We start from the raw sequence: 20717 nt of genomic DNA on the forward strand, positions 1-20717 counted from the left end.
TAACTCTTTTGTTGTAGACTTGTTACTACAGATATTCCACAGATAGATAAAGAGCAAGTGGTGGTGGATTTGACTAAAGAAAGTCCTATTGTTCAGCTTGTACAAGAGTATGAAGAAGATACAAGCCAGTCCACAGTAACCTTGCTGTCCAGTGATGATCAGGAAGAAGAATCATCGACCTGGTTTGAGCTGGAGACAGAGCAGTACTGCTGTGACATGGCAGCAGTGTGCTGCATTTCCACCTTTTCGGAATACCTGTTCAAGTGGTGCTCGGTGGCAGCGGCCCTGCACCGGCAGCACAGTAAAACTGGAGGCAAGGAAGGGCCAGCCCACCCTGCTGATGTGCAGCAGCCACAGGCAGCTCTGACCGAGTCTGTCCCTGTGTCAATAGATGAGCCTCCGCCTGAGCAACTGGACAGCAAAGCTGAGAGACCATCTGGGTCTACTGCTACGGTTGTCTTGAGCAGTGCGGTCCCTGAGGAGATCAGTAACGAGACCACAGAGTCGATTGAACTGGAGCCCAGCCATCCTCAAACTGTCTCTCAGTCCCTCCTCTTGGAAGTTACTTCTCAAGTTAAGCCATCACCCACAACAGACGTGGTGTTGGAGCCTGCAAAAGAAGATGCAGGCCAGGTGGCACTGAAGGGGACTCCCCAGGTGGAGGTACCTGAGGTCAGCGCTGAAATGGAACAGGCTGAGAGCTCGGTTGTAGAAGAAAGCCCTGTAGCTTCTGAGACCAGTGTGGTCACTGAGGTAAAGGAGATGAGCACAAGGGAGACTGTGGCTACTCCAGTGATTTCTAAGCCTACAAAGACTGTTCCGCAGCCTGAAAATACAGTGGATGTAGTAACCAGTGTTGCTGGGGAAGGAAAGGAGAGCACTCCAGAAGCGCAGAAACCCATTTTGCCTCCTGTCGAATCTTCTGTGCCCGTCGAAACAAAGGAGGACGATCAGGCAGCTGAAGAAGCTTTAATGGCGATTCCAGTCTCGGGGGGACCACAGAGAACAGCGACAGACTTCTATGCTGAACTTCAGAATTCAACAGATCTGGGCTATGCTAATGGCAACCTTGTTCATGGATCCAACCAGAAGGAGTCCGTCTTCATGCGCTTGAATAATCGCATAAAGGCCCTGGAAGTCAACATGTCTCTCAGCAGCCGGTACTTGGAAGAGCTCAGTCAGAGGTGAGTCTGAGGATGGTCTCAGCCACTGACACAGAGGAACATACCTATATGGGGAGTAACATGGGAAGTCGGGTAGAGTGTAAATCACAGCATAAAGCTTTATGGAAAACTGAGGCAAGTTACTAAGCCTGGGCAGCTGCTGGAGCCCCCAGCTGTCTGTCTGTGTATGGCAGAGGTTCCCTCTTTGCATTTCAGATACAATCACATTTATTTTGTTCTGAGAACTATTGCTGTGGGTTTTTTAAAAGGATAAAGCGTGTCCAGGATGTAGGCACTAATCCTGTCCCTAATCCTTTCAACAAAAGGGCACATCCTTCTGTTGCTTTAAAATTGAATGCCACAGACCTACAATGCCTTCTTTATTGCATTATTTCCACTTAAATTACCGTGTTACCCATCTGTAATAACTCCTGTTGAGTAAGTGAGTGTGGGAGAAGGAACTAAGAGCTTTCTGTGAGGGATGTATCTATATTAGTATTTATCTGTGGTGCTTCTTAGCCACAGGAGAATGGGGAAATGTTCCAGTTTCAGAATTGGTTCCAGGGAAGGGGCTCTTCATTATACTTATTGTTGTGTTTTCTGTCTTGGCAGTCAGTGTTTCCAGAGTGAATTCCAATAAATTGTCACTAAATTCCAAGGTGTTGAAATAGATTTGATTTTATCCTTGGGAAGGGGGGGAACCCTTAGAAAGACACATCTGTTTTATGTGTGAAACTTAAAAGCAAATGCCACTTGATATTCAAATAAAACATCTCTGGCCAAAGAGAGGTTTTTCACTGGCATAGTCACATTTTCTGAAGAGAAGTCTAAGCTGAGGAGTTTTATGCACTAATATTTCAGATTTACATGCTCTTTGTTTTAGGTACCGAAAGCAAATGGAAGAAATGCAGAAGGCTTTCAATAAAACAATAATAAAACTTCAGAACACCTCAAGGATAGCAGAAGAGCAGGTATGACTTGTTGGAGTATTTAAGTGTTTTCCTAATTATGAAAGTTTGCTTTTAATGAAGAGTTGCAAGGAGATGGAGAAATCCTCTTTCAGTTGAGCTGTATATCTATCTTTTACAAGCATCCATTCCATGCTTCCCTATATTTTTCTCCATAGTAAAATTTTTATGTATGTTCCCAGTTGTTTTAGAATAAGGCCATCCGCAGCTCTGTTTTCTGATTTTTTTAAAATAAAAATAAATTGTTAGCTGGTAATGGCTAAAACTCCTTGGTCTTTGTCAATGAAAAAGTCATCCAGGTCAGTCCCAGCCCTTGTTTCTTGATTGTAGCTGCACTCAAAACAATTTTTTTAACTTGGTTGGTTTTCCATATTTGATTTAAAGTATTGATAGACAACTTCTCTGCTGCTGCTCAAGAGACCTAACCTATAGAAAGCCAGAGGGGTACAGTAATGGGTTAAGTGAAATTTGTATTTGAAAGTGTAACTTGTGTAACAAAAGCTTTAGTTCATTCTTTAAAATGTGGGTTTTCCCTGCTCTGCCATCCTGGCTTTTCTGAGCAACTGTGGGATACAGCCTGGATGGTTGTGCTGAATATTCACTAAAGCAGCTGTGCCTGTGGCATAGCAGGCTGGGTCCCAAACTGTCTGAAAGTTTCTGAAGTGCAGTCCCAGCTGTAGTTTGCTCATCCATCAACAGTGAAGAAAATGGCAACTTCAAATGTGTTCTCTTTTTTCTGTTCTGTTTTTTTTGAAGAGTATCAGTGCTGGTCAGTCTCCTCTTGGTTAACCTTCCTGATACTCTGCTCACCTTCCTTAATTTCTCATAGGATTAAGAATCCTGTCAGGGCTCTTTCCGGGGAGCAGCTCCAAAGTTGTTGTTCCTGGCTCCTGTCATTAAGTGACAATCTGCCTGATCCTGGAACAAGAGCTCTGTGTCAGCCCTCAGGCTGGAGCTGTGCCTGGCCCTGTGCATGTGTGTTGTGTGACGTGGCAGTCCTGAGCCTGCTGACAGCCCCTGCCTGGAGCTGGCTGCTCCCTGCTTGCAGTGAGGGCAGCACAACTCACTGGAATGAAATGCACTTGGCATAACTTTACGAAATGTTTTCTGACAAGTCAAAATGTTACATAAAGCTGTGCTGAAAACCATGCTGCGTGAGTCATGTGGCTGCAGAGTGCCTGGCTGTGTCAGACAGAACACGAACTGAACACAGGAGTGCATGTGATAGTGGGAACCTGACAAGCACTGGCATGACCGTGACTCTCTCTAACACAGGACCAGCGTCAGACAGAAGCAATCCAGCTGTTACAAGCACAGCTCACCAACATGACCCAGCTGGCTTCTAATCTGTCAGCGACTGTGGCCGAGCTCAAACGGGAGGTAATTACAGTTCAGCGCTATGGCACGAGGACTCAGAGGGAACAGATGCGTAAACAGATCTCTGTTTGAAGAGACCAGTCTTTAAATGAAACTTTAATTTGTCTGTAGTGTTGCTTTCAGCTTGCTTTATCCTAAACTTTTAGCTACAAATTTGAGTAGCTTGAGCTACTCATATTGGTAATAATTGGTAATAATTACACAGCAAAATTGGTAATAATTATTACAGCCCTACTAGCCCCATGACTGTAGTCTGAGCTAAGGCACCTTTCTCCTTTCCTCACTGGATACTGTCATCTTCAGAGATTAGGTGGATTTTGGCAACAACACTGGGAAAGTCTTGTCTCAAATGTTTATGTTCTCCTGCCTGGCATTTCAAGCAGTATCATAAACATGACCTTTTTTATTTTGTGCCTGTTGCCAGAGACCTCCCTTGAGCTGTTTTCTAACCCTTAGTAAAACTTGTTCTTTAATGCCTGGCTGGCTAAGCTCCTGTGGTTGGTGAAACCACATTGAATCAAATGACTGTAATGGTGTTCTATGAAGTACTTTAGTGTCAGCTGACGAAAAGCATCACTTAGATTTGCTGTAGTGTTGCATCTGTGTCAGCTGTAAACCAGAGAAGTTACCATCTGAGCATGCTTTTTTATGGGCAGTATATTGCTTTCAGGTAGGTTTGAATGCTCTTTATGAGAGATGGCAGCTTCTCTAGTTACACTGGTACTGTAGGCAGTGAAATACTGTCCTGTGTTAGCAGGTAGTGGGGTTCAACCTTCACAGCTGCACAGCCAATAGATTGCATCAAACCTCTGAAAAATTACTCCAGTTTGAACAAGTGTTGAGTGAAACTGAAGGACAGTGCCTTGAAAACATGCCATTTGTCTTTTTAAACCACGAAAATAGTAGTATCACGAAATTATTCTGTCTTTAATAATTGTATCCAATTCCTGCAGGTTTCTGATCGACAGACTTACCTGGTGATTTCACTGGTTCTTTGTCTCATCCTGGGCTTGGTGCTTTTTGTGCAGCGGTGCAGGAGCCCTTCTCAGTTCTGTGACGATTACCTCTCAAAGATTCCCAAAAGCAATCACTACCCTAGCCCCAAAAGGTAACATATTTACATTTGAAACTTAATTGTTCCTGTAGCTTTTTTCAGTATTTCCACAGTGTTGGTACTGGCACTTCTGCTTTAATTCTGAGTCTTCTTCCTGCACAGTCAAAATTGTTGGCAAAGAGCCATTACTGCTTTGTAGTAACACTCTCCTCGAAGCATTGTGGGGCCACTACACTTGATACCCTGTTGCAAACACAGTACTGTGTCTGATTGCCAGGCTGTCTTGGGCACCTCAGTTCTGTCTTTCTGCCAAAAATGCTTCCTAATGAAAAATGTGTATGACAAAGTACTGAGAAAAGTGTGTTAAAAGTGCTTTCTGGAATTTCCTAGGTGTTTTTCCTCCTATGATGATATGAATTTGAAAAGAAGAACTTCTCTTCCACTGGTCAGATCACAGTCTTTTCAGCTAGCTGGTAAAGAAGGTATTATTCATATTGTACATCTGATTTCTGTTGTTACTCTTAGTGCTGCACAGTGTGCATGTAGTTCATGTATGTGTTCTGTAGGACAAGGTAATTTGTGAACAAATAATCAGATATTCATAGAACTGTGCTGAATTACGCTAAAACCTTAAATGCAATTTTTGACATGAGTTTTGCTCTGCTCTGCACTTGTTTTCTTGGGGTTAGTAGCAATCCATGTAGGCTCTCAGATCTGCAAAGCTGTGAAGCTTGCAGAGTAGTTTTTTTCTCGTAAGTGCCAGACGTGGGAAGTCTGAGTGCCCTACTTTTCAGAAGTCCTGATAGTCTGTGTTTGAAACTTGGCAGGTTTTTTAGGATTCAAATTTAGCAACTGTAGTAAAAAATTTAGATCATTTATCTTGGCTTGGATATGAGGAATGATCTGGTCTTTTCAGTATCCATGTTAGACTTGGGACAACTGAATTTTGATTTCTTTAGGCCATCATTGTCATGCAAAACCGAGTGTTGCAGGTTATAGTAATTACCAAGTATGCAGCTGACACTGTTCTTTGGGTGCAGCAAAGTTGCCTCACAGCTTTTTGTGCTGTGAATGAAACTGCATGAAAACTCATAAGTTGAGTTGGAAATGTGTTGCAATAAAGACTAGCTGAGGCCTATACTATTTTATTTTCTCTTTTGAAAAAACCCACACTTTTCCTGAATTCTCCCCTGCTTCATCTTGGAAGAATGATTTACAAAGCACCGTTGGAAGAATGCCAGACTGGTCTCATGCCATTCTGTGGCCTTGATAGGTGCACATGCTTCTGTCCTGTCAAGTCAGGCTGCATGTTAAACGCTGTTATACTGGTTTGTTTTCTTAGACCTCAACTTCTGCTGACTCCTGCTCCTTTTTCCCAAAGGATGCTCTCTGCACCTCTCCCATGACCTAATTTACCAGAAAGCCACCTGTTTTCAAGTGGATGCCACTGACAGCTGCCATGACAGCACAAGGGAATTCCTCTGTGTGCTCCCCTCACTTCCAGTGTTTGTGTTGTGCCCCCTTAACTTACAAAGGGAGAAAAAAATGCATCTGATAAGTGGAGTACTTTGTTGTGCTGCTCCTTACTTAGGATTGTGTTGCTCTAGAGCTGGCAGTGTCACGACTGCTAAGTCTGGGTTTCCTCTCTTGCAGTGGATCCAGAGGATCTGTACATTGTAGAACCTCTGAAGTTTTCCCCAGAGAAGAAGGTACTGTGGGGTAGGGTGGGGTGGGAGGGCTGGTGGGGCTGAGGTGCTTGTGCTGGCAGAGGTGATTGGATGTGTCTTGGCTGCTCTGCTTCCCTTCCAGAACCTCACTGTTGCTTCTTTTTCACTTGTGGTTTCAGAAAAAACGTTGCAAATACAAAAGTGAAAAGCCAGAGACTGTTAAGCCGACAACGGAGCCTGTGCATCCCATAGCCAACGGGGAACTCAAAGGAAGGAAGCCCTTCACAAACCAGAGGGACTTCTCTAACATTGGGGAGGTTTATCACTCGTCCTATAAGGGCCCTCCATCCGAGGGAAGCTCCGAAACGTCATCGCAGTCTGAGGAGTCCTATTTTTGTGGCATTTCAGCGTGTACGAGTCTGTGCAATGGACAGACCCAAAAGACAAAAACTGAGAAGAGGGCCATAAAGCGAAGACGGTCGAAAGTGTCAGACCAAGGGAAGCTCATAAAAACTCTAATACAGACTAAGTCGGGGTCAATGCCAAGCCTGCATGACATAATCAAAGGAAACAAAGATATTACAGTGGGAACACTTGGTGTCACAACAGTGTCTGGACACATCTAAAACTAGCTGAACTTCTCAAACAGGAGAGTGTTTGTTCGTTTGAGAACAGTCTGTGGTATTCTGTGGGAGGATAATGGGAGACAAAGAGCTCAACTAATTGGAAAGTATTCAGAAATTTGGTTTCTGCCTTTTTAAATAGATGGGATTGTGTCAATCTTGGCTATAAGCTGCAGCTTTACGAGGCTGATAATTTCCTATGAGAACAGCTTGGGGGGAGGGCAGGGTTCATTTTATAAAGGTTTTTTTTCACAGTTCCTGGGACAGAGATTTTTTGAAACCCAGTTTGTTGGGTGGAATAGGGATAAAAGCCTAATCCTCTTCCTTTAGCTTTGTTCCTATTTCTTGCACCTTCCCATATTTATGTGCCTTTTGTCTATTTATAATGCCACTGGAAGAGGGGAGATTACAATTGTTTGTCATTTGATTTATTTTGTAATTTCTCTAGCTTTTTTTGAAGATGCAACACTACAGTGCTGTAAAGGGACACGTGTTGGCCTTCAGCTGGACTCGGTAATGTGGACTGGATACTGTAAAAATACCAATAGATGGACTTGCCTGACTAGATTCTGGGTTTGCAAACTCTGAGGAAAATATGTCACCAGGGTCGGTAACTGTGTTTAGTTGCACCTTCAGTCACAAATGTGAGCTGCAGTCTGTGCAGAATCGGTGACGGTGGCTCTCCAGGACTTCCCGCGTGCAGTGGAACCTGAGGCTGATGAACGTGTTTGCCGTGTCAGTGGCCTGCTGCAGTTCTCTGAAGGAGGTGGATGAAGAATGCTCACTGCTGCTGTGCTGAGTTCAGTGAGAGCTCAGCTGAGGAACGGGAGGGTGAGCTTGGTTTGGTGCAGCCGGGCCCTTCTCCGAGCCGGCTCTGGGTGTGTTGAGTTTGCAAAGCCTGCGGGTCTGAGCAGTCGGGCTGGTTCACTGCGGGTGTTCCCAGAACGTTTGCTTTTGTATTGGCTAACAAATGTGCAGTGTTGGTATGGTTGGTATTTCATATTCAAGTGTTTTTTTTTTTTATTTTGACTGTGATTGTATATTTGGATACTATAGGATGTGTGGTTGCTAAAATGTTGAGTGTGATTCTGAATGAGTGGAACAAAAGGTTATTCCTTTTGACAGGTGTTACAGGTTCACGTTGTACAAAATAAGTTAACTTATTGAGCACTTTTAGTGGTACCCTTTTTAACAGATCTAATGCCTTTCCTGGGTATTGTATGTAATGTGACTTATTTAAGGACTTTGGTTTTTTTGCTGCTTTCTTGTTAGTTTTTGAATACTTTAAAGTGATGTACTTTCAGAGTTGATCTGCACAATTAGCCAGTCAGAGCACATGAACCAGACGTGTTGAACCTGAATTCAGAAGGGTGTCAAACCTGGATTAGGAAAATACATACCACCAGAGTGCAGCATCCAATGTTGTGGAACAAGAGTATGTAACTACAGAGCTGTAGTGCCATTAGAAACTGTGAATTTCCAAATAAATCTGAACACTTTGTCTTTCATTTACTGGTATTTTTCCTTTGAAAATGAAACTTGTGGCTTAAATGTCTGACAAGGACTGTTCTTTCATTTTCAGTCCAGGACTAGGACTGGAGTCCTTTGGCCCTACTAAGAAGTTCATAAACTCAGCCTAGATGTGTTTGTCTATTTAAAGAAAGAAAAGGGGGAGGTGAATTCTGACGGCCAAGTTGTGCTTCATCTGACAGTTCAGGAATTGTGACCCTGTGAAACTGCTGGAGAAGTTTCCAGCAGGTCAGTTCACACCTTGCCCAGGGGGATCCCTGGGCGTGGTGGCTTTCTGTGAGAATGATTGCACGAAAATGACCTCTTGGTACTCAGAGCTAAGGTTTGTGAAGATATAAAAGGCCCTGAATGGAAAATGTTAGGGAGTCATTATTTCAAACCAGAGTTTTCAGCTTGATTTGGCTCTTCCTGGTCACTCCCTCCTACCTTACTTCTGTCAAGCACAGCAGCACTGTGTGCAGCCAAATGCTGAATTCACAGGCTCTCTAGCACTGATTTTTCACTTGAGTGTCTCAAGACTCTCTGCTTCATCATAGCACTGTTATTTAAAAAGGAATCAAGTGTGGGTTTTGCTGGGGGGGGCGGGGTTTGGATGGCTAGAGTGGCTGTTTTTTGGGGGGGAGGTGTGGGCTGCTTTTATTTACCCCTTTCTCTTGATATGTCACTTGTAGGAAGCTGTGTACCTTCATTGCCCAGGCACTGCTGGGCTCTTCTCTTCAGTAAGAATCACCTGAAACTGGACATGTGTGAATTCTTAGAACAGCCCATCTTTACTCCCTGGCTGGGAACCAAAGACTGGCAGGTATATACTAGGCTGATAAGTGTTACAACCCTCCCCAGAAGAGGGGGGTAACCCAGGTTCTTGTTATTAAATCCTTTGGGGTGGATTAGAATGAAACAACACTCAAGAACTGGTGTTTGTAAATATATATATGTGTGTGTGTGTATATATATGTGTAGGGTTCATTTTAGAACAATGTTGTTTCAAAGGTAAGCAGATGTGTTGCCCTTTTGGGTGCTATCATCTATAGTGATACAGCAGTATTAAAGCATAGCAACATTAGGGCATAAAAATAACACTTAAGAAATTGTATAAGGGAGAGAAAGGGAAAGAAAGGATAAAGGTCCTAAGATATATATAGTCACCACTCTACTGGATGCAGCAGTGAAACTTGGTAGTTGCAGCTTCCATGTCTGTTGGTTGAAGTGGTGGTCTTGGTCTGTTGGGGCTGGGGTAAGACCCTCCCCTCCCTCCAAACTCAAATATTTCGTGAATCATTATTATACACTTCAAGCTCAGGGAATGCCTCGTACCTCCCCTGGGCTGGGGAGTTTTTCAGTGGATCACGTCACGAGTCTTGGATGCTCCCCAGAGAGGTCTTCACAGCAGAGCCATCTTGTAAGGGAGGACACTGGCATGATAAGAAGGATTATCCTGCTTCTGCAGGATTTGCCTCTTCCTCTTTCTGGCAATCCAGTTTGTAGCTTCAGCTGGGGGGTAGTTGGACCCACTTACCTCATCTGAAGGTCCTTTCCCAGCAGCAGTAGCATGTTCAGGGAGGGGGAGGCTTTGCTGGTTGTGCAGCTGTTCCTTTTCAGTTTGCTACAGTGGACAAAAGTCTTTTGGTGATCTTACAATGTTTAAGCCAATAACTGTTTCAGTCTGACAACGTTGAAATTCCAAGCACACGTTCACAGTTCCAAGTGAACAGTTTCAGATGTCAATCCAAATGCCTTCTAAACCAATCTTTTAATACCCTGTGCTCTCTATACACTTTAAGCACTGGACATGAATTAGATCTAAGGAGTTGATGCATTCTGTGGAAGAGTATCAGGGATAAAGCTTGTCCTGTAATGAACAGGAAGTGTGCCATGGGAATAACACATCTGAAGGAACCTACAGAGCTGATTGTGCTTCTGCAGACTCAAGACTGTGTGCTCTGGCAGGAGACTGGAGACTGAATCACAGCTTCCACCTTCCGCTGACTTCCTGCTTTTAAGTATCTATAACCACTTTTTTCAAAAAAAACTCTCAACATCAGGTTCTTATTGCTTCATGTTGTCCTTTCATGTGGGCTCTTGAGTAATTTTTTACTTTCAGTTGTATTAATGTCACGCAATCTAGCTTTCAAAATTTGATTCTTTGGTGGAATCCGGTCTCTCAAATTGGTTGTAATCTTTATATAGGGAATAATAGTTTCTAATGAAGACAGTCTATAAATCTCAATTCCTTTGGTGGTGTGGAAATTTAAATGGAGGGGGGGAGGGCAAGTCCATCTTGTGATAATACACACTGAGATTGGACAGCTGCTGATGTAAAACACCAAGAAGCCAGTGTGTGTGTGCTGAGTGAGGATGGTGTTCTTCAGACCTTGGGCAGGTCTGGAGCCCATGGTCAAAAAATATCTACAGAATGCAGAGGTCTTCTCAGGGGGATGGATGGTCACAAACATACGCCTTGTGTAAGTGAATTACCAGCCGTGGTTGCCAAAATAAGGCATTTAGGTTATATGCATCAAGTATCAGAGTGGAAAACCAACAGTTTTTAAATATGCAAACTCTACCAGAGATTTGGTGTTGTAAGTAGAGAATTCAAGTCTGAGGTGTCTCTGTGTGGCTTCTGGTTTTGCCAGGTTACAGCACAAGAACAAGCAAGATGGAACAGCTTAGCGTGCTTTGTTTAATTGGGTACAAACATGTTCCACTTGATTTGGAACAACTGAAGTGTAGGTTGCTGACCACAAACTGCTGTGAGCAGGCACCGGGTGGCTCATCTGGAAACCCGAAGTGTCAAACAGCACTGGGTGCTGTGGGAGACATCACTGTGGTTTGTGAGAGCTCAGAGATCATCCGTGTCCCTGGAGCTTGTCTAGATAAAACACCTTAGTTTAGGAAAGGGTACTGAAATGCATCTTTCTTACTTATCCCTTCTCTAATTTAAGGATGGTTACTTTGAAAGAAGTTTCCAAGGAGCTTTCTGCTGCCTTGCTGCTGTCTCACACTGGACCTGTGGCCTGGCAGCTGCAAGTCACCTGTGGTGCTCTCCAGTGGAGTCTCCTAGTAACTCCCACATCAGTAGTACAGCTTTTGGTAGGGAATGCAGAGGAAGTTCTGCACTTTGTGGACCTAGAGATGGAAAAGAAATGTTTGCCACCCTGAGGCTTGTTCTTCCTTTGTTAGATGTGGTCAGAGCCTACATCCAGCTGCCAGGCCCTCCACAAACTTGCAACAAACAAGAATCTGTTATATTTCTTTTCTCCCAGATAAATAACTTAAAGCAGATAATGAATCTTCTGTTAGTCATAATTTGACACAGTTACTGCTGGAACGTCAAGGTTGTGTAGACTACTCATGGAACCACCTGTAGCTCGAAGTTAAATCCCAGGAAAGTGAGCGGAAGGTCCCTGGGGTTTTGGGAAGTCAGCTGATCTCTGTGCTGGCACACTTGGTGTTGGGCTCTGTCACAAAACCAATGCTGGAGGACCTGAATTTGCTGAGTGACCTGGAGCTGAGGTGTGATCCTGGGGGACTCAGTGAAGATCTCAAGGTAGATCTTGGGAGATTTTGTTGGTAGATCTCATTGGGTTTTTTGTTGTTGTTGGTTGGCTGGTTTGGGGTTTTTTGTTTGTTTGTTTTTCATGGGCTGAAGCTGCTCCCAGGAAAACAAAATTGTCAAATACCAACTAGGCCACGTTGGCCAGCAGAGCCAGCTGGTGTTTCCCAGGGCAAAGGCTGGCACTGTGCTGAGAACCTGGAGCAGGGCACAGCCCCTGCTGAAGAGCTTGGGAGTGCAGTTCTCAGCTGTCACTGGGGAGGAGAGGGGAAATCAGCATCTGCACGTCCTCACAACCTCTGAGCGGCCACAGCACCTCGTTACGTTTTCTCCCATGACTAAGCTATTGTATGACATGAACTGACCTGCTTCTGTTTCTCAGAATAGATCCCCTTACCTCATAACCACTATACCTCATTTCCTTGCTCGAAATGAAAGCAACAGAGTAATAGTTTAATTATTTCTCTTTTTCTCGGCTGCTTTGGCTCCTTGGATTCTTTCCCACCTCGGGACAGAGCCCTGTACCTCTTTTGCTGAATTCAGGGCTGCTGTCTGCTTGTTGGAATTCAGGTGAAGGAGAGAACCAAGTCACCTTGCTCACTGGAATAGGGACACATATTAAGCACTGCAACACCAGTCCTGAGCTGTTAGCAATGGATTTTGAAACTTGCTTGTGTGAATATCTGAATGTCCCCCCTATGAGCTGTTGGCACCAAGACATGGCTTTACATGTGTTGTAAATTCTTCTAGCAAGGAGAGCAGTCAGTGAAGAAATGAAAAGCATCACCTGCATTTAGGAAACCAAACTGTTAAAAAACCATGTAATAAAGAAACAACCCAAAGATGTCAGCACCAACTGCAAAGGCTGGGTGAGTTCTAGTGTCTTCCATGTCTCTCCAAGGTTTTAGTAGATGAAGATCCTCTCACATAGACTTGGAAGTGGGTTCCAGGACTATCTCTCTGGTGTTGTATGTGAGCTCTTATGGGGCAACCCCTGGGAAACCCTGGGCTTTCCCTACTGGGAGCTCAAGTCCATCTGAGGAGCCTCTCAGGTTCAGAATAATTTTCTTTCTAATATGGTATTTTCTACCAAAAGAGCTTGATTTGCAGTCTTTGTTTCTAGACTTGTTTTCTTCTGACGTAATTCCCTGTCCTCGTGGTTTTGAATACTTTTTTCTGAATGCGAATGATTCTCAACTTCCTCAGATCTTGGGTGTAATTTATGCAGGCCTGGGGGCTTTCAGGAGTTGCTTTTTGGCATTTCCACTAGTCAGTAGTGTAATAGGAAACATTTGGCAATTGCTTTCAGACAGACTGTCCAAAACATGATGAGAACCTCTCCTACACAGAGGTTCACACTTAAGTTGGTTTTATTTTCTGTCAAGTATTAGATCTGGATCATTGTTCAAATCCTGCTTGCTTTGGGATTTTTCAGGCAGGTCATCCTTTTGTCCCTAAATCTGCTGATACAAACTTGTAGCTGCTGGCTGGTTCTCTGCTGTCAAAATAAACTTTAGCATAGTTGTGTGTATTGTTATTAAGAGCTCCCATCTCTCCTCTTTTTCAGTCTGTGTCATGTTTTTGTCGGTTTTGGCCAAGGGGAACAATTCTCTGATAAAAGCTACAGAAGGTGTTTCCCTTTGAAAATACCTTTTTCTGTTCAAATTACCTGATAAGTCTGCTGGAAACAGAGTGCATCTTGCAGACTGGTTGAAGAGGGGGATAGACAAAAAGGGAGGCAGATAGACAAATCTGATATGTTTTTTGTCCTTCTTATGCCCTCCTGTCCTGCCAGAATGTCCTCGTCCAATATTTTAGGAGGGCTTAACCTTGTCTAAATCAACACCAACTGCTCTGTGACTCTGTGATCGTGACGTGCTGTGCAAACACAGCCACTGTCTTCTGATGTCTCATCTTGGTGATATCTGAAGCTGGTGACAGGGAAAACGGAGTGTGACAGCAGGACCAGCACAGTGCAGTGTGTGAGGAAGGGAGAGGTTCCTGAAGGAATGTTGTGCACCAAACACAGTCCTTTGGTGGTAAAGTATCCGTGACCCTTGGCTTGTCATGGCGTGGTTTTTAGCAGGCTGGTGATTGGAGCATTCAAAAGCCAAGATGCAGCTGAAATGGCTTTAGCTGATTTCATTGTCTCTCCCTCTCACCCACCAATTAAAAAAGCATCTTTGTGAAAATAGGAAGGAGTGGGTGAGAAATAATAACCCTTCTGACATTTAAGGGAGGCTGCTACTGTGCCCTCCATCACACCAGGATAAGATTTTGGTGTTAAACATGGCGTCAGGAAAAACTTGAGAACGAATCCTTTCCAGGCAAAGGCACTGCATGACACTCTCTTGTAACAGTCATGGGAGTGGATGGGGACCTGTCCTTGTGCTGGCTGGGGAATGCTGCTCTGGGGTGCTGAGAAAGGGTAGGCATAACCCAACTTGAACTGCTGGAGTTGGATTTATGTCACTTTGTGTTTTTTAGTCAGAAACCTCGAAGTGCAAGGAAGAGCCAGACGGAGCTGTTGAAGCCTCTTTCGCTGCACATCGCTGCTGCAGCAAAGGGCTGTGGTGAACATCTTCAAAAAGCAGTGGCGTGTCTGGTGGTGCAGGCATGGTTTTGGCGGCACATCTGATGTATTGGTGTGGTTGGAGGCAGAGCTGAGCCCTGGCTTTGGAGAAACAAGTGTACGTACGTTATTCAAGTGTGCTCTTCTCAGATCCCAGTTTTGATGTTCAAGATCAAAGCCTGTTTATTGGGATCGTTTCCTTCAGCCACAGGTCTCCAGTTTGTTCTTGTATCAAGCATTTCAGTTTTTTAACACTACTCTACAAACACACACTTCTGTAAAAAGGTCCGAACAAACTGTTTATAATCTCTTGTGTGCGCCTGTAACTCTCTGGGAAAATCTCATTGTCACCACTCAAATCTGCGGTCAGTGAGGAATGGAAATTGAGGAATGGAACTGTCCCTGTCTCTCTTCATTAGGATTTTGTAATGAGCTAAGTGCTGGTCCTTGCAGCATGGCCTGGATTCTGGATGCTTTATTGAAAGGCAAGAGAAATCTTACTGAGTGGCACTGTCTACCCCTGGCTTTAATCAAAAGTTACCCAGCCAGGTTAGGTCTTCCTCCAGTGCTCAGCTCTGACCTGGAGAGATGATAAAAAAGCCCTTCCTTCTGTGAGGCTTCTTCATGTTAGAAGAGGGCTGTGGGATTGGAGATAGTATTTGCAAAGGTAAGAGGGGCAGCAGAAGCTGCCAGGAGAGCCTGCCTGCTTGTGCCCCACATCACAGCAATCCCCTGGTTCAGCCTGGCCAGTGCCCTGGGGGATCAGTGGGGGTGAAGGCAGCCCACCGAGCTCTGCTTGGGCTGGTGATGGTGGAGCAGCTCTGTTGAGGCTGCAGCACTCAGTGTCCTCCTCTTCTGACTTAGACTGTTTTTTATCGCAGTGGAATGGTGTCTGTGATGCAGGATCCACGCCCTGTGAAGCAGCCAAGGAAAAGGTCAGATGCAAAACAGACAATGGTGAGGAATTTGTCCCATGTGAAATGAAGTGACTCCCCAGGACTCACAGCTGCACTTGGCATTGGTTCCTCATCCTTCTGCAGAGGGCAGAAGTCATCAGCTCTGTCTCTGCCCTCTGGTGCGGGGTGCCAGAGGTTTTGTCGTTCCTTTTGCTCTGCTTGTGGTCTGGGACACCGCAGTGGAAAAGCAGCCGCCTCTGTCCGAGTGGGCTGCTGGAAAGAGTGGCTGGCGGTGGGTATGAGCTGTTACTCAGCCCGGGACTGGCAGCGCAGCGCTCGTACCCCCCAGCCCGTGGCTGCGGGAGCGCGTTGGGCTCCCGAGCCCCGCGGGCTGGTCCCGCTGCTTCGCGGGGGAGGAGCAGGTTCGTGCCCCGAGCCTGCAGCCGAGGGCGGAAGCTCTTTGGGGTTTGCTGTCGGTGCTTGAGGCTTTCAGAGAGTCGCAGCATCTGGGCCGGGTTCTCACCGGATGCAGGGATGCAGGCGTACAAAGGCAGAGCTGGGGGCTCCCCCAGGGCTCGGCCTGGGACAACCCCGGCAGTTTTTGGCTGCCGTGAGGAGGAGGACACCAAACGTGTCCAGCCCATCCCGCTCCCGGCCATGCAGCAGAACTTGAACTACGGCTACCCCCCGATTTTTTGGGTGGACGGCTGTGCTGAAACAAGTACTTCCTGTCCCTCGGCACCCCCTGTTGCTCCTTTCCCACCGCCAGTACCCGACCGGAGGAGAAAGCCAGGGAAAAATAGGGAAAGGAGGGGCATCGACTTCCTGGTGATCTACCTGCTGCTCCTGCTGGCCTTCACTGGAGTGGGGCTGAGCATATTTCGGATTTTTCAACTGGAGAAAGAACTGGCTGAACTCAGAGAGGTGAGGTTTGCCTGGCTGGTCAGACGACCCTGGGAAAACAGGGAAAAGGAAAAACTTGAAATTGTGTCTGAAATGCTGAGGTGGTGCAAAGCTCCCCAAGGGGCAGGGTGGTGCTTACTTCAGTGTCTGCCGTGACAGAGTAAGTGGGGTTGCTTATTACTGCTGGGTTGGTGACAGATGTATCTGCAGGTCTTTGCACTCCTGAGTGCTGTGAGGTCTCTCCCTGTATATTCGTTAGCACTTTGCAGCTCCCCGTGAGCACCCAGAACGTGCCCCTGCCAAGGACAGTCTTTGGCTGCTTATGCTCTCACTCTAAGGCAGTGTCACTCTTCTCTTTTGACAGTCTGCCAGCGCTGAGCACATCCCTCCAGCTCTGGAGAAACTCATAGGTGAGTTGATGTACCGGGGGGAGGAACGCCTGTGTCAGCAGCTGTGAGTGCTCCTGTCCAGCTCATTCCTCTCCTCATCAGGGGTCACAGCTTGATGCTCTGGGAGTGCTGATTTCTTGTGCTTGGCTGGACAAAGAGCTTTATCTCAGGGTTGTGGGGATGTGGTCCTGCAGCCTCCCTGCTGGACTGCTCGGAGGTGTCAGCCACAGGTTCCTGGGACAGTGTGACAGGTCCTGGGGCTTCCCATTCCTAGTGTGACAATGGTACTGGGAGTGCTCTGCTGTGAGAGGGAGAATCTGGCTGCCCTGACACAGCAACAATGTGAATGGAAGGAGGAGGAAAACGGGCACTGCACTTGTCACTTCTTTCTCTCCTTACTTCTTCCTTAATCTTAGAAGATTCTGGTATGATGTAGAGGAGTCTGTTTTGTTTGGAGTGAGGAATTAACTCCCACCCTTGAAAGCACACCTAATTTTTTTCTTAAATTCTTTCAGTACTAATCTAGTTGAGAAATGCTTGATTACATGGTAGAGAGTTTTTCTCTTAGAAATGTCATTTCAGTGAAACTAAAACTTTCCACAAGAACCTGCCAATTTTTCTAGCTTTCACTTAGGAAAAAAAGAAAGAGTTTCAATTTGAATGGAACAATTTAAAAATCGTATTTTGAACTTCCAAACTATTATTTTTTCATTTGAATTCCATGTTAATGTTATCAATGAGAATATACTTCTTAAAGATGGCCAAGTCTGAAAAAAATTTGCAGCTCTCTTGACAATTTTTGCTAGATTTGAAAAGTTTTATTTTATTTTCTCCCCTTGAGGATTTTGGTTAGTAGAAAAGTTAATTTCTTTCCAAATTTGTTCTGATAGTGAATGAAAACAAATTTGAAAATAGGAAAATTCTCTGGAAGGGGCAGTCCTGGTTCCCACCAACTCTCGTATCAATAAATTTTCCACTTTAGGTGAAGAGGAACTGTCATTTTAACTGGATGCTCAGTGCTCTGATCTAAAGCTTCTTTAGCAGAAGCCACTTAAGTAGTAACCCTGAATTTCTTGAGGGGATGGAGAAATAAATAGAAACAGGGAAATAGTGTAAAGAAGAAGAGGGAGAGGAGAGGAAAATTTAATTGGCTTGAGGAAAGAATAGGCTACTTCTAAAGTTAGAGATAACATAATTAGTGAAGTAGATGCTGATAAGAAGGGAAGGATGGAGTGGGTGGGATCCATAATGGATGTTGGTGTAACTGGCCCACCTTTCCAAGGGAAGCCGAGGCCTCCAGGAAAGGCAGAGTTTTCCCAGCTGTGCTCTGCCACCCTGAGAACAGGGTCTGCTTGGCCAAATGGGGTGGTTTGTAGGGTCTCAAGTGTCAGCTTTGTGGGTGGCTCCCTCCTGCTCCCTGACCACATGGCTGACGTTGCCCCTGTTTTTGTGCAGGGCAGAAGGAGTCAATGAAAAAAGAAGAAAGAAAGGCAGCACACTTAACAGGTATGTGCTGAGGGACCAGCAGGATTGGGGAGCAGGGGATAGGGCAGATGTGATTGGGGTGAGAGGGTGTCATGGCTGTAGTTGTGAGGAGCCCACCTCACACAGGCCTTCCTATTTTCCCTGGAAAACAGCTGTGCCATGACATGGAAAGTTGCTCCACAGATAAAATCTCCCCCTCATTCAGTTGTCTCAGCAAGGCCTGTTTTTGGCTTGCCTCTGGGGTGTGTGGGGCAGAAGCTGTCACAAGGGGCTGGCATTGGTGAGGGGCCAGGTTAGGGTGAACTTTCCATGCTGCAGTCAAGGCCTCGGAGAATGGTTGACTTGTGACGTGGGGTGCGACTGAGGAAAAAAAAAACCCCACACAACTGTCGTACTTTACCACCCTTGTTTTTTGTTTTTTGTTTTTTTCTTGTTTCACCTTCCAGGGAGCCCATCCCAGCAGGGCCTCCCTCTGGAGTGGGAGCCCATCTCTGGCCATGCCTACACCAGTGACATTCAGTACCGTGACCGGGGGCTCGTCATCAACGAGACGGGGCTGTACTTCGTGTACTCTAACGTGCTGTTCCGGGGCAGTGTCTGCGATGGCCAGGTGCTCACACACATTGTCTACAAGAGAAACCCGAACTCCCCGGGCAGCCACGTGCTGATGGAGGACAAGGGCATCAACTACTGCACGGGTCAGAGGACATGGGCCCGGAAAAGCAACCTGGGGGCTCTCTTCAGTCTCAGGAAGATGGACAGCGTGCACGTCAACGTCTCCAAAATCGCTCTGGTTAATTTTGAGGAATCCAAGACTTTCTTTGGCTTGTTTAAGCTTTGAAATGGAGTGTGGCCAGCAGCTCCCCTCACACACACACTCTAGGATGTGAGGGCTGCCTGAGTGCAGTGGCCAAACTGGGGTCACACACCACGAAACTCACCAAGAAACCGTATTTTGGCCTTCAGCGTGAGAGGGTTCAAGCCACTGGTAAAGGCTTAAAAGCAGACACCTGGGAAGCATCAGAGCTGTACTGTGTCAACCTGAAGAGAACTGCACATATTCTCCTTACAAAGAAACCGCCAGCAAACTCAAAATGTGGTGTGCTGCAGACCCCACTGAAACTCACTACTTGCTACCTGAGAAGATGCTGGGGCCCGCAGCCCCACATGGTGTCATGGCCCTGGTGAGCTGGGGCCAGCAGGGACAGCTGGTGAGCATTATGGAGGTCCCTTGAGCCCGGACTGCAAGTGTCTGGGTTGTGCCACACTGCAGGGAGTGGTGTGGGAATAAGTAGTGCCAACAGCTGCTCACCCTGGGCCATGGCTGCCCACCCTGCCTGGGCACTGGGCTCTGTGCCTGCTGTCCAACAGGCACCTGCCTGCAAGCCAGGCTGTTAGAGCTGGTATGTTCATCTTGTGTTTAGCTATCAAACTGTTCCCATCCCAGAAAATGCTCCTCAACCCCTTTATTTAACTCATCCCAACTGTCTTGCACGGATCATGCCAGAAGCAGTGGTGGCATGAGGGAGGTCCTGACCCTGGAGTGGAACCATGACCACGCTGTGGGGGTGGGTCTGGTGGGGAGGCCACGTGCTCTGCTGACAGGATCTGAACAGCAGGGCAGTGGGGTTTAAGGTGAAAGCACCATTTCCATCCCCCCTTCTGCTCTTTCCAGATGTGAGGATCCCCTGTGGATCTGCCACCCCCTTCATGATGTATGTAGTGACATGTTGGCATCTATCCATGGCATGGCTTCAGTTGGCCCCCTTGTCATGAGATGTTCTATCCTGAGCAAAACCCAGATGGTAAATAAAGATATATTTTTCTAGTAGGTGACACTGTCCTCTCCTCCTTTGGTGCAACAGGCTTCTGCAATGGCCAAAACTCTGAAGGCTTCTGTGATCAGGGTCCAGCACCTTGTTCCTCCTCCAGCAGCATGGCAGAAATCTGGGAGCCTCGTCCCACTTCACTGCCTGCTTGGCTCTGCACAGGATCCCTTCCGTGGATCTTTGGGACTCCAGCATGCAGACATCAGGATTTGGGATCTGGGGAGGTGTGATGTGGGCAGCACAAACCAGGCAGCCCAAGCCCCCTTTGACCATCAGGAAGGGCCTGATCTCAAAACACAGGCTCGAGCTTGAGTGGAGCCAGACAGGTGTTGCTGAGCAGAAGCACTGCTGTCCCCAAAGACACCGTGGTCCTCTGTGTGACTTCTCACAGGGCAGTCTGAAGGACAAGGAAAGGAAGTGGTGTAAACAAAACCCTGTTTGCTCACTCTGGTCGGTGCAGTTGTATCCCCAGAGTTGTCTGTCACGCTACCACCAGGCAGGACCCAAAGGCTGCAGCTGTATTGCATCACCACTTTTGCCTGCGGTTCCTGCCTTCTTGCAGCTCTGATGTTGATCTGCTCTTCAGTAGCCTGCAGCATTTATTTTCCTCTCCCCCCCTGCTCTCAGGTTGATGGTGTGTGGCCTGTGGTTTGCTGTTTCTTGCTTCAGGTAAGCCTATTTCTTGGAAATTTGTCAGTGGTCTGGCTG

General features: G+C 46.2%; 2 protein-coding genes across 3 annotated transcripts in view; both read left to right on the plus strand.

Annotated features, from left to right (window-relative positions):
* LOC114063945 (SUN domain-containing ossification factor-like) overlaps window positions 1–8360 on the plus strand; it is a gene marked incomplete at its 5' end in the record, with an annotated part of 10425 nt that extends 2065 nt beyond the window's left edge. The window contains 7 exons of the mRNA XM_027896556.1: window positions 18–1184; window positions 2047–2134; window positions 3407–3511; window positions 4462–4616; window positions 4953–5044; window positions 6216–6271; window positions 6409–8360. Of these exons, the coding sequence (XP_027752357.1) occupies window positions 18–1184; window positions 2047–2134; window positions 3407–3511; window positions 4462–4616; window positions 4953–5044; window positions 6216–6271; window positions 6409–6855 (2110 nt within the window). The remainder of the gene's footprint in view (window positions 1–17; window positions 1185–2046; window positions 2135–3406; window positions 3512–4461; window positions 4617–4952; window positions 5045–6215; window positions 6272–6408) is intronic.
* A 636-nt stretch (window positions 8361–8996) lies between these two features.
* On the plus strand, window positions 8997–20011 carry FASLG (Fas ligand). Of its 2 annotated transcripts, XM_027896575.1 has the most exons (6): window positions 8997–9184; window positions 15389–15464; window positions 16173–16327; window positions 16671–16716; window positions 18151–18201; window positions 18627–20011. In XM_027896575.1, the coding sequence occupies exons 1-6, from the start codon at window positions 9041–9043 to the stop codon at window positions 19019–19021; spliced, it is 867 nt and encodes a 288-aa protein (XP_027752376.1). In that variant the 5' UTR covers window positions 8997–9040; the 3' UTR covers window positions 19022–20011. The 2 variants fall into 2 exon arrangements, with proteins under 2 accessions (XP_027752376.1, XP_027752375.1); XM_027896574.1 differs by having other exon boundaries at window positions 15389–16327.
* Window positions 20012–20717: the final 706 nt, after the last annotated feature.

This window comes from Empidonax traillii, unplaced genomic scaffold (genome assembly GCF_003031625.1).
Source record: "Empidonax traillii isolate 1590-97213 ecotype Southwest subspecies unplaced genomic scaffold, ASM303162v1 scaffold502:size815047, whole genome shotgun sequence".
Classification (NCBI taxonomy): domain Eukaryota; kingdom Metazoa; phylum Chordata; class Aves; order Passeriformes; family Tyrannidae; genus Empidonax; species Empidonax traillii.